Genomic DNA, 14,386 nt, shown 5'->3' with positions numbered 1-14,386 from the left:
CCTGAGCTAGTTATCAGACTTCAATAGCAGCAAATACAATTTCCGCCCGGTAAATGCCCAATCAATATCGTCGTGCCATGCTCAGATTAAGATATATGGCATATTTCATATTGCTGCATTTTATTTCCATAAGCGGTGCCGAAAGATAATAGCTCATAACATAACGTCGCTGGGAAGCAATCATAGTGGAACATTTTTTAGAGAAATATAATTGAAACAAAACGACTATATTGAATCACTTAACACAATTTTTGAACTTTGCTTCGAGGCAATTTCTTTGTTAAACGTGTTATCACATTTTCTAATTGATTTCCCTAAAGCTTTCGACCCAAATTTGCATATTAAAGGTGATTCCGAGCTCTCTATATGTCACGAAACAGAGAATATGTGATCTTAACGAATATACGTCTCGAAACTGTTTATCTGCGCTTATAACTTAACATGTATGCGTTGTTGTTTTTTTAAAATTCGCTAAATCACACTGAAATCTGGAGAGAAAGATATTTCTCAAAACATAAACACCTCTGTAGTCACTGCCATATGATCGCGACGACGACCCTTACCCCCTCACCTCTCCATACCTCCGTATACCGACTCCTCAACCATACCAGCCCTCTCTTTTCAGTGGAATTATTTATAGTCCTTTTTTAACAAAAGTGTATACTATTTCCATGCCTTCAGTTCAGGTGACTACCATTTTTAACTGGCCATTCCAATTTTGATGAAAGACTGTCTCGTTGTTTGTATTTGTGTATGTGTTTAAAGTTGTTTTTTTGTGTTTGTATGTGTGAAAGGTATTTTAGTATGTTTGTGACTATAGTTCATTGCCGTCTGGTCCCTTTACTTGTGCCCCTAAACATGGTTTATTTTTGAAATTTCGACTACTGGGCTTGTCCCTGTAATTTTCATTTTATTGTTCAACTCATAAATGGACTAAGTTCAAACAGTTAAAAAGAACGTATAGTGTTTTCTTCATTTTAATATTTACACCTCAACTTCCACTTCTTAAATGAACTGCCTTGCTGCAATTGCGTTCATCAATCGATGAACGCAACATCTTCGGATATGTTCGGATCGTAATTCATTGCATAACAATATACATGAAAGCTATTGATCTTGTTATTGGTTGTATTGTGTCAGCAGGTTCTGTAAAATATAGATTAACATTTTAGAAAGTGTTAGTTTATTATATTTTAAATATATTGGTGTTAGAGGTGTTTCATTTTTTACGTTTTAAAGTGATTTCAAGTTGTTGATCTTTTCCCGCGTTATTGTGACGTCATTTGAAAAAATGTTTCCGGTTATAGTCGGGTTCTTCTATTTACAGAATGGGTAAGAACGGATTACTGAAAGGTTTTCTTAAATGAAATGAAGTAGCTTTTAACAATTCTTGAATGAATAATGAACTATTGGTGTAAATATAAGGAATGAATTGCGAGGTTGATGTCATTATCGGGATATGAACGCAATTGGGTACTCCACACACATTGACCAACCCAATTGCGTTCATACCCCGATAATGACATCAACCCCACAACTCATTCCTTAAATGTACATAATTTTATGCCTAAAGTATTTAGATTTATGCTGTGATGGTTCTCCATTTTATGTAGCGCATAAATTAGTTGGGTCGTTTAGCATAACTTTCTAAAAACATGATTTTGGATTTTTATTTATTTCGACGCAAAGTTCACGATTTGACAAAAAAAAAGCAATTATAAAAAATATCTGAACATAAAATGATCCACCATGGGAAATAAATACCATTACAGAATTGTGGCGAATAAAAAAATACTGTCGCCTTGGGAGCATTAAAGCGCATGCGCAGATTATCCAACAATGATTGACGCATCCATGGGTGTGTTGTATTTCATTTGAAAATTAGTACATCATCAAATATTCATAAGCAATTCTCTTTAATGTGGAGATTAACGCAGATTGATATAATTGTTCAAAATTAATGCCCGCTTTGATAAACAATGGGTTTTAAATGTTTTCTTCCATATTAAAGCCACGCAGAGTTTGTAAACAGTAATTACATGAGCAATTCTCTTTTATGTGAAAATTAACACAGATTGATACAATTGTTCAAAAATAATGCCCGCTTTGATAAACAATGGGTTTTAAATGTTTACTTCCATATTAACGCCACGTGGAGTTTGTAAAAAAATAAATACATGTAATATGATCATACCAATGTCATGCATAATAAATATAATATTATTTATATTACTCATACAGTTATTTGTCAACAAACTGTACAGTTCATGTCATTAAAGATTTCTGTCTGTCTGTCTAGCTGTCTAGCTGTCTTGTCTGTCTGTCTGTCTGTTTGTCTGTCTGTCTGTCTGTCTGTCTGTCTGTCTGTCTGTCTGTCTGTCTGTCTGTCTGTCTGTCTGTCTTGTCTTGTCTTGTCTTGTCTTGTCCGTCCGTCCGTCCGTCCGTCCGTCCGTCTGTCTGTATGTCGGTCGATCGGACAGTATGTTTGTTTGGGTTTAAATATCTCTTGTACACAACCTTCAGTGTTTAGACCGCCCATATGGTCTTATGTGTTTCCTACTCCCGCTGTCCGTTCGGTCTCACATTACGATTCTTAAAAAGGTAACTTACGATTCGGGGTGTGGTCGAAGTCTATCCGCCCCCGTTCCCCAACAGTGTCTGATTAAGACGTCCGTCTGTTCATCTGTCTGTTCTTATGTCGTGTGTTCTATGTTCAGCAACGTGACAGTGACAGAGGTCAGTTTCACCTGTATTTTGTGGGTAGCTAAATGTATGCTATGACTCCACCATCCTTTCTTTCCACTTCCCTTTTGTACTTATCATCATCTCTTCGTATGTCTGTTTGTGGTTCAACCTGGCGTCCCTCCGTACGTCTGCAGAGGCGAGTCAAGATTTTGACGTTAGAGAGGCGGTGGCACTTTATGCATCCACGAAACCCTAGCATACAACATAAAATTATGATGTTATAGAAAAGCTGGGGTAACGAGGATGTCTTTATGATGCAAAACATGGTGCGTGCACCCAATAGAATCCCCGAAAAATGCGCTAAACATAACATGGGAGGGTTCTCCCCCACGATTTCTGTTTGGGAATGTTGTCTAAAACGGTGCACTTTGCTGTAATCAATTCATAACTTCTCTGCCATACTGACATGATGCGTTCGGATCCGATAGTCCGCCAATCTGCCCTTTTTAGATAGCTTAATATATTTTTTGCCATCTTATTTTCCCTGTACTTACTGTCTAGGGGTAATTCCAATGGATTTCGAAAGAAAAAAATTGTGATAATTCCGACGCCATAGATCATTGTTAATTTCATTAGCAAACTTCTGGGGAACCATGCTGGATAAACAATAAATCAAGCGGTTTTTGCTTAAACAAGACAAGGTAATTGTGCGTTATGGATGTTTATTGGTACAAGATCCGCACAGTTAGGCCGCATTTATGGAACAACCATAGTTACCATCACAATATTTCTGCTAATTTGTACAATTAATGCCAGTAGCAGTACTAGGATCGCTTTAAGTGTTTCTGTTAATCCCAGCTCCTATGTCGAACACGCATGCTCATTTGTGCGATCGGATACAAGATTCATCTTCTTTCTGAAATTTAAGAAAACGCATATCATTATGAAGCATGTTTTGTTTTAAAATTATAATTCAACGTGTTTTTAATTCAATCACATTTCCCCGTAATTATCTTAACCCTTTTGGTATTCGGGCTATTTAATTGTACATTTGGTATCTGATAGAAATCAGAAAATATTATATTCTCTATATAGGATATCGTAGTTGTAAACATGATACAAGTATTTTCATATTCGTATTTTTAAATTGAAATCAAAGCACTGATTGCACGGAAAGGTCATGTTCAAGACATTAGCGGATCCCGTGTGAACTTCTTACGTCTTGGTACAAGTATGCATACATTTCACCTAAATTAACCATTTTAGACTAGTTGTTAGAATAATCGTTCTTGGAACAGGGTTACACCAACCCTAATAGAAAGAAAATGGATAAATTAAACCGAAATGCACCATTTAATACTAAAATTAGCAAATTTATTCGCGGGAGATGGTATCTCCAACCCACCTTGCCATATTAAGAGTACCTATTAGGGGTTCTTTCAGAAAGGGCGCAATGTGCCATCTTAACAATTAACGCCATGAGAAAACTTACTAAGATTAACAAAGACGAAACAATGACAAAACTATCCTACGACAGAACAATACGAAACAGTACAATGACGAACTAACAAAACAAGACGATTATTACCTAGAAAAAAACCTAGACCCAATTGTAGCGAACTTGTACAATCCTATACACTTTTTTTTCGATTATCGCTGTGAAAATTAATAATTGTAATCTTGATTTTTCTTTTTTCCAGCAAACATGTGTTTCTACAACGGCCAGCCGCACCACTACGCCGGCCGCGTAAACTCCACCAAGAATCTGTTTGCATGTCAACGCTGGGACGCCCAGATTCCGCACCGTCACTCATATGGGTGCGTGCATTACGACGTCAATCTCTGATGATGATGTCATGTTTGAATTATTTAAATTAATTTAAATAGTTTTCAGTTAGACCTATTAAAACAGTCATTATTTTAAGCTATTTGATAATCGCTTAATTGCATAAAAATCACGTTAAAATTTTGATTATGTTTCCCATATCTTATTATCATTATCACTCCGTACGACTATTATATAATCTTACATACTTTATGAGGTAAAAGTATATTCAAACTAGTAATAAAATCCGAAAACCGTTCAAGAGCTCTCAATGTAAAGAATGATTTGTTTCGTCAAATAGTTTACACCCAATATTTAACATCCGTTTTACAAAATAATAAGTGGTATATAACCTTCAGCGCTGTGGACTTTCCTGATGGCTTGGTTCCGGAGAACTTCTGTCGGACCACAAAAGACTCTTCCAAACCCTGGTGCTACACGACAGACCACAGAAAGCGCTGGGATAACTGTCAAGTGAACAACTGCAGTGAGTTTAAATGGCAACATATTGATAGTGTCGTTAATACACGCACTCGTTTTCAATCAATTTTAGTAATACTAATTATTATTACTCTTTCATATCAGTGATGATTATCTATTAGCTTCAATCGGAGCATCTCGGCCATTTTCCGTTGAAAAAGACCTCAGATGTATTTGGATGATTAAATGTATCAGAAATATTTACATTAAACTACGCTGCATGGAGATCGCATAGTAATTTCAGTTAAGCAGTTAAGCTTAAGGACACTTTACTCTAAACAGTCTTCATAATTAATGCAATGATACACTTCACTGGGAATAAATTTAAGCATAGTAATAAAGATCACTTCAATTAATTAATATTTTTATTATTAATATTACGAACTACTTTAATTGATGCGTCGGCAAACATACGCAGCTCGTTGTATGGCGGAAATGGCTGAGGTATTAATATTTATTAGCATAAAAAGGCAACTGTGTCGATCGCATGTCATATCAAAGCAACAATATAATGGTAACTACAAGGACAAGCTAATGCCGTAGCCAACACATAAACAAAACCCCTGTTTAAAAGCACTAAGCAAAGGCAAAAAAGACTGACATTTTAAAAAAGTACCACCAGACTTAAGCTATCAATTAAAGTGACACTCTTATTCAAAATCCTTAAATACACTTTTGTACCAAACATTAATTTCTTTTGATAAACCATAAACTACTTACTTTTATTGAATTTATGGAAAAAATAATTACTGATTGCAAGATTGTAACCGTGTATTTAATAGCTGAACACGCAAAAATATTAAATGATTGGTGAGTGCTAAAAGATATATTGCGATCTACTATCGTATCCTAACTATAACGTAGAAATACCGTATTAATTGCACCTTTCTTTCAAACTTAACTCGGTATCCTTCATAACAATCATTGATTTCGACACTTATTCATTTTTTTTAGTATATTAAAGCAATTGTATTAATTGTGGTTTATATTATTTTGGAGAAAGAGTGCATTTTTAAACCGGTTAGAGGATCCACCAAATGACTTCACAACTGAACGAGCAGAATTCACTCTGTAAATGTACGTTTTTCTCCCATAGATTGTCCGGCGGGTCGGTTCGGGGACAACTGTGAGCGCGAGTGCCACTGTCGGGACCAAGGGGAGCGGTGTGACTCCATAATGGGCATCTGCAAAACCAAGTGCGGCCCGGGTTGGACGGGCTTCGACTGTCAAACACGTAAGTTATGATGATTATTTTAAGATGTATATGGGTTGTTATGTTTGCAGTCGGTTTGCTGCACCTTATACGATGTACTGGTATTAAGCAGTGAGAGAGAATAAAACACTCCTTAAAGCCATCTTATAAACGAGCGAACTACTCAAAACGTTCAGTTAAGGTACGCCATGCGTCATTAGAATGTAAAGATGTGTAATTACATTAAGGTAAGCTAACAATCATTAGAATGCAAATATGTGTTAGTGCATTAAGGTAAACCATCCATCATAAGGATGCATAAAGATGCAAAATGCATTAAGGTAAGCAATCTATTATTAGGGTGTATTAGTATCCAAAGATGTGATAGTGCATAAAGGTAAGTCATCCGTCACTAGGGCGTATAAGTTACAAGGATGTGATAGTGCATAAAGGTAAGTCATCCGTCACTAGGGTATATTAGTATGCAAAGATGTGATAGTGCATAAAGGTAAGCTATCCGTCACTAGGGTATATCAGTATGCAAAGATGTGATTGTGCATAAAGGTATGTCATCCGTCACTAGGGTATATTAGTATGCAAAGATGTGATAGTGCATAAAGGTAAGTCATCCGTCACTAGGGTATATAAGTATGCAAAGATGTGATAGTGCATAAAGGTAAGTCATCCGTCACTAGGGTATATTAGTATGCAAAGATGTGATAGTGCATAAAGGTAAGTCATCCGTCACTAGGGTATATCAGTATGCAAAGATGTGATAGTGCATAAAGGTAAGTCACCCGTCACTAGGGTATATTAGTATGCAAAGATGTCATTGTGCATAAAAGTAAGCTATCCGTCACTAGGGTATATTAGTATGCAAAGATGTGATAGTGCATAAAGGTAAGTCATCCGTCACTAGGGTATATTAGTATGCAAAGATGTGATAGTGCATAAAGGTAAGCTATCCGTCACTAGGGTATATCAGTATGCAAAGATGTGATAGTACATAAAGGTAAGTCATCCGTCACTAGGGTATATCAGTATGCAAAGATGTGATAGTGCATAAAGGTAAGTCATCCGTCACTAGGGTATATCAGTATGCAAAGATGTGATAGTGCATAAAGGTAAGTCATCCGTCACTAGGGTATATTAGTATGCAAAGATGTGATTGGCATAACGGTAAGCTATCCGTCACAAGGGTATATTAGTATGCAAAGATGTGATAGTGCATAAAGGTAAGCTATCCGTCACTAGGGTATATCAGTATGCAAAGATGTGATAGTGCATAAAGGTAAGTCATCCGTCACTAGGGTATATCAGTATGCAAAGATGTGATAGTGCATAAAGGTAAGCTATCCGTCACTAGGGTATATCAGTATGCAAAGATGTGATAGTGCATAAAGGTAAGTCATCCGTCACTAGGGCGTATAAGTATGCAAAGATGTGATAGTGCATAAAGGTAAGTCATCCGTCACTAGGGTATATTAGTATGCAAAGATGTGATAGTGCATAAAGGTTAGCTATCCGTCACTAGGGTATATCAGTATGCAAAGATGTGATAGTGCATAAAGGTAAGCTATCCGTCACTAGGGTATATTAGTATGCAAAGATGTGATTGTGCATAAAGGTAAGTCATCCGTCACTAGAGTATATTAGTATGCAAAGATGTGATAGTGCATAAAGGTAAGTCATCCGTCACTAGGGTATATCAGTATGCAAAGATGTGATAGTGCATAAAGGTAAGCTATCCGTCACTAGGGTATATCAGTATGCAAAGATGTGATAGTACATACAGGTAAGTCATCCGTCACTAGGGTATATCAGTATGCAAAGATGTGATAGTGCATAAAGGTAAGTCATCCGTCACTAGGGTATATTAGTATGCAAAGATGTGATAGTGCATAAAGGTAAGTCATCCGTCACTAGGGTATATTAGTATGCAAAGATGTGATAGTGCATAAAGGTAAGTCATCCGTCACTAGGGCGTATAAGTATGCAAAGATGTGATAGTGCATAAAGGTAAGTCATCCGTCACTAGGGTATATCAGTATGCAAAGATGTGATAGTGCATAAAGGTAAGTCATCCGTCACTAGGGTATATTAGTATGCAAAGATGTGATTGTGCATAAAGGTAAGTCATCCGTCACTAGGGTATATCAGTATGCAAAGATGTGATTGTGCATAAAGGTAAGTCATCCGTCACTAGGGTATATCAGTATGCAAAGATGTGATTGTGCATAAAGGTAAGTCATCCGTCACTAGGGTATATTAGTATGCAAAGATGTGATAGTGCATAAAGGTAATCTATCCGTCACTAGGGTATAGCAGTATGCAAAGATGTGATTGTGCATAAAGGTAAGTCATCCGTCACTAGGGTATATCAGTATGCAAAGATGTGATTGTGCATAAAGGTAAGTCATCCGTCACTAGGGTATATCAGTATGCAAAGATGTGATAGTACATAAAGGTAAGTCATCCGTCACTAGGGTATATCAGTATGCAAAGATGTGATAGTACATAAAGCTAAGTCATCCGTCACTAGGCGTATAAGTATGCAAAGATATGATTGTGCATAAAGGTAAGTCATCCGTCACTAGGGTATATCAGTATGCAAAGATGTGATAGTGCATAAAGGTAAGTCATCCGTCACTAGGGTATATCAGTATGCAAAGATGTGATAGTGCATAAAGGTAAGTCATCCGTCACTAGGGTATATCAGTATGCAAAGATGTGATAGTGCATAAAGGTAATCTATCCGTCACTAGGGCGTATAAGTATGCAAAGATGTGATAGTGCATAAAGGTAAGCTCTGCGGCACTGGGATGCAAAGATGTGATAGTCCTTTAAAGTAAGCTCTCCGGCACTTGGATGCAAATATTTGTGCGTGCGTTTAAGTAAGCCATCCATCATTATGATGCAAAGATGTGCGAGTGCATTTTAGATATTAACATTGAGATTGTTCGATGTTTAGTTTATCGTGATTACCCATTATATATTATTTACAGTTTAAAAAAAACACAATTATGACGCCACAATTATAATATGATGTATATAAGGGAGGTAATAACACAAAACTTGAAAACATCAATTTTAAAATTGATATTTTAACAACCAAAGAAATTGAATTGAAAAAGCAATCATTCGATATGTGCGAAGATTAGATGTCCCCTTGGTGCTGTCCCAAGTATTTCATGTTCTTGTTTTTCGGTATATAAGACGGAGTGTAGGAAATAAATTTATAAACAACTCCAGTTATTTTGAATCACTTTATTTAAAAAGCTTTCAAAGAAGATTTGGGTATATATCTCAATTACATCATATATTTCCTTTAAAGAAAAATCTTTTTTATACCCGCACAAACGAAGTTTGAGGGGGTATATAGGAGTGAGCTTGTCGGTCGGTCGGTCGGTCTGTCTGTCGGTCGGTCGGTCGGTCGGTTTTCATGGTTTCCGGACGATAACTCATGAAAGTCTTGACAGATTTGAAAAATTTTTGGTACACAGGTGTAACATCAGAAGATACAGGTCAAGTTCGATATTGGGGCTGGTGGGGCCAAGGTCAAGGTCACTGTTACTCAAAATAGAAAAACGGTTTCCGGACGATAACTCATGAAAGGCTTGACAGATTTGAAAAAAATTTGGTACACAGATGTAACATCAGAAGGTACAGGTCAAGTTCGATATTGGGGCTGGTGGGGCCAAGGTCAAGGTCACTGTTACTAAAAATAGAAAAACGGTTTCCGGACGATAACTCATGAAAGGCTAGACAGATTTCAAAAAAATTTGGTACACAGGTGTAACATCAGAAGATACAGATCAAGTTCGATATTGGGGCTGGTGGGGCCAAGGTCAAGGTCACTGTTACTAAAAATAGAAAAACGGTTTCCGGACGATAACTCATGAAAGGCTTGACAGATTTGAAAAAATTTGGGTACACAGGTCTAACATCAGAAGATACAGGTCAAGTTCGATATTGGGGCTGGTGGGGCCAAGGTCAAGGTCACTGTTACTCAAAATAGAAAAACGGTTTCCGGACGATAACTCATGAAAGGCTTGACAGATTTGAAAAAAAATTGGTACACAGGTGTAACATCAGAAGATACAGGTCAAGTTCGATATTGGGGCTGGTGGGGCCAAGGTCAAGGTCACTGTTACTAAAAATAGAAAAACGGTTTCTGGAAGATAACTCATGAAAGGCTAAACGGATTTGAACAATTTTTGGTACACAGGTGTAACATAAGAAGATACAGATCAAGTTCGATATTGGGGCTGGTGGGGTCAAGGTCACTGTTACTAAAAATAGAAATATGGTTTCCGGACGATAACTCATGAAAGGCTTGACAGATTTGAACATTTTTTGGTACACAGGTGTACATTTCAGAAGATACAGGTCAAGTTCGATATTGGGGCTGGTGGGGCCAAGGTCAAGGTCACTGTTACTAAAAATAGAAAAATGGTTTCTGCTTCATAACTTTAATTGGGCATGAGATATTGTGATGAAACTTGCTGTATAGGCAGCCTCTGTGAAGACAATGCTTGTGATTGAAAATGGAGCCAGTGGAGTAAAGGTTTTTGTGCACTGTTACGAAAATAGAAAAACGGTTTCCGGACAAACAATACATGCATGATAAAAGAAGATGCAGTGTGCAGTAACCTTGGAGTTATGGCCTCTTTTCAAAGGAATGGTTTGCCATTCCTGTGTCCAGGCGGCATTTGGGGGTATTCGTCACTCCTGTGACAGCTCTAGTTTGGTAGGGATTTGCTTTTCACTTGAATCATTCGCCCACAAACAAATTGACTTTAAGCGATTAAAGTCTATTATTTTCACAAACAAAAATCAGATCTGAAGAGGATTGTTTCTGAATCAGAAGATTTTGAAAGATTTTGTACTTAACATTCTATCTTTTATCAAACCCATTGCAATATTTAGAGGCTTGCTCATGCAGGTTATATCTTTATGCTGGAATTTTTGCTTAATGGATTTAAACTTAATTACAAAATGCAAATTTCTGGCAACTGTTCCGATCGTAAATCTGGCAAAATATTCCAATATCCACATGAAGTTATCAGCAGATGCACTGTTTATGAGAGAATTTGTCTAGTTCTGTGGTGGTGCGAATCTTGTTTTAATGTTGCTATTGAAACTGTAACACTTGGAAAAGAAAACAATAAAGAGACAAGGGGAGAATTTTTGGAGCCTTTTAAAATCAACATGAAAAAGAAAGAAAAAATCAAGTGCTGAAGTGTTAAGAAAATTCCAAATTCCAATCTTATTTTGCTGCTGAATTGCACTTCTACCCTGATATGACTAATTTGTGTTTCATCATCATCATCATCATCATCATCATCATCATCATCATCATCATCATCATCATCATCATCGTTTTTTCGTTGTAGTCGTCGTCGTTGCTGTCATTTTACTTCTCCTTATTGTTAATTTCGTAAGCTTACATGTTTGGGATTTCGGCGAACTATAGCTACGCCCAAATATAATTCATATTCAATAACGTGGTGAGTCTGCGTTCAGACCCAGACTCAGAAAACTGAATTCTTATTATTTTTTCAATATATCCATTGTATAACTATTTGTGGACCAAACATATGTGTCTGATTGGTAATATAGGTGGTTTGTAACAGAAACGGCAGTGCTATGATCCTTTCAAAATTTCTCGTAAATTATTTATGCGTTTCAATCTTTTATTTCAGCCCAGTCCTGCCCTGGCAATCTGTTCGGTTGGGAATGCAGTGAACAGTGTTACTGTCAGGATCCGCTACACTGTGATCGGTTTACAGGACCAACCGATAGGTGTCGCTGCCGCCAGGGATATTTCAACGCTCCTTACTGCGAACCAGGTATATGGCACCAACTTTTATAAATTTATGATAAAAAGGCTTATACGTATCAATCTTATCTCTGTTTTGTCAAAATGTCTTTGATGCTATCATGTCGAAGAAAATGTATTTGATTGAGTTTGGGCTTTGAATAATGTTAATTAATCGTTACTCCAAAAGACAAAGACAAGACATTATATAATATTTAACAAATAAATAATAATTTGCCGAGAATGGCCGCGACGCCAGTAATATAAATAGTATGCAAGTAAGTCTTTAGACAGAAATAATAATACGTCGCGGCCAAATGCCCGTAATACATTCAACAAGGCATTTAATAATACATGAAAGTTTTTTAAGTCAATTACTGGACGTCTGGACGGGACGAAATTAAACTGAACAATGACTAGATCGGATTAACACCTAAGCGACTATGGGTGACTGTTCCCAAAAGTAGTTCCCATAATTATAACATTTTAGGCTAAAATGTGGTAAATTAGAGGCGCATTTCTAAACCCCAAGAACAGCTGATCCTTCGTATTTGAAAACACCATCAGGGTACAATCATCCCTCTTAAAAAATGCGTGCATGAACTCGTGTCATATGAAATATCTTTAATATTGGTACTGACATCTCCCATGTGTTCCCTCCACTCCAGTGACGCCCCCGCGAATCCTAGGTTTCACCAACGAACAGGTTAACCAAGGACAATCTTCGGTGTTCAACTGCTCCGTAGCGGCCTTCCCCACCCCCCGGGACGACGAAATCCGCCTCGTGACACCCTCGGGAAAACATGTGACGCTCATACAGTCTAACGTACACGATGGCTACACGCGGTCTAGTCTTTTTCTGGTAACCTCTTCTTTTGTATATTTTTCCTTTATCTGTTTAAGATTTGCAATGTTTTGCACCTTAATGTATTAATCTTGCTATTACCTTGGTTTGGTTAAAGTTAGCTAAATGTTTATTGATTGGTCAATATTTATCAACTAATAACTGTTGACCAATCGAACTTCTACTTCTGTGCAAACTATTCAAAATGAACTCAGAACAATTTCTTCAGTTGTATACTATTTGTCGCAGCTTGATGTATATTTAAAGGCCTATTTTTAGGCATATTTGGCATGAAAATCCCCTGCTGTGCATCTCCTGCTCATTGCATTGATGTCACAGTAGGGGGCAATTTCCTGTGTATTCTTTTATTGGTTCAAGGCCATTTTGATTATAAAACCTCCCAAACTGCACAGCAGGATACTCAGCGGTTGTTTACTATACACGTTTTTTTTGTCGTTTTTAGGGAAGGGGGGGGGGGGGGGGGTAACTTATAGAAGGATTAAACTAGGCCTTTAAGGCATAAGTTTTGTACTTAAAACAAAAACATTTTGTAAGTCTTATAACCGCGTTCATTTCGAGTTGGAAATAATTTTCTAAAGCGAAACTACTTTTATTATTTATCTTACCAAGCTTAACACTCTAATAATTACAGCTTTGTAACTTTATTATGAGCGTTTCATTATAATTAGTATTGGCAACATAGCTGCAAATTTACGATTTCTTTGTGCAAATACATGTTCAGTTTAACAGTGGAATGAGTATTGATATTTTTCTATAAGCCTATCCAAATTGTACACGTTTTCCATGTGCACAGGTATTTTTATGCGATTTTAAGACAACCACAATTATTTTACTGACTGAAATATTGATCTGAAAAATCTGAGGAAAAGCAAAGCGCGTATTGTAAAATGCGCGGCTTACTCAAGGGGTGGTATTCAATATGCAATTTAAGTCAATCTTATGTTCACACATCATTGACTCCATTCACTGTATAGGACAGTTATTTATATAGAATCCGATTAGCTATATCGTTCTTTGATCCAATTAAGATCAGTACTGAATACCACCCAAGGTGAACGCGCATTCAAAATTAAAATAAATGGGGGGAAAAGACTCAAAGATTTGTGTCCAATACAAAAGGATTTAAGTGAATATTTTCAACTTTTTTCATTACCCTCCTTCTTTTCATCAAATTTCTATAATATAGGAATATAATTTTAAGACAATTTGGCTATTTTTCATTTTTTGGTGTTCAAATATTGTTACTACAGTTTTCTTTTTATTCAACAAAGAAATTTTCCACGAAGTTGAAAATGGTCACTAAGATGGCCCAAGATTGATATAGTATAATAGTTCATATTGAGTAAATCCTGACAACTTCTTTGCGAGTTTAGACCATATTTGTGGACAAATTATAAAAATTATTATAAATACGGTTGAAATGGTAACAATGCTCAAAGTTGTTTCTCTTCTATCAGATGTCTACAAGTCAAATATTATTTGGCACTTTCGCCATGCGCAATGTTTGTTTCCAACATA

General features: G+C 36.7%; 1 protein-coding gene across 2 annotated transcripts in view; it reads left to right on the top strand.

The window, feature by feature from the left end:
• Positions 1-14,386, top strand: part of LOC128215554 (receptor-type tyrosine-protein phosphatase S-like) — a 90,767-nt gene that overhangs the window by 40,302 nt on the left and 36,079 nt on the right. For both annotated transcript variants that reach the window (XM_052922241.1, XM_052922240.1), the window contains exons 3-7: positions 4,386-4,503; positions 4,870-4,997; positions 6,087-6,224; positions 11,888-12,034; positions 12,672-12,865. In XM_052922241.1, coding sequence (XP_052778201.1) covers positions 4,386-4,503; positions 4,870-4,997; positions 6,087-6,224; positions 11,888-12,034; positions 12,672-12,865 — 725 coding nt within the window. The remainder of the gene's footprint in view (positions 1-4,385; positions 4,504-4,869; positions 4,998-6,086; positions 6,225-11,887; positions 12,035-12,671; positions 12,866-14,386) is intronic.

This window comes from Mya arenaria, chromosome 13, assembly GCF_026914265.1.
Source record: "Mya arenaria isolate MELC-2E11 chromosome 13, ASM2691426v1".
NCBI classification, from domain to species: domain Eukaryota; kingdom Metazoa; phylum Mollusca; class Bivalvia; order Myida; family Myidae; genus Mya; species Mya arenaria.
The sequence above is the reverse complement of the archived record's forward strand: the minus strand, read 5'-3'. Positions and strand labels throughout refer to the sequence as shown.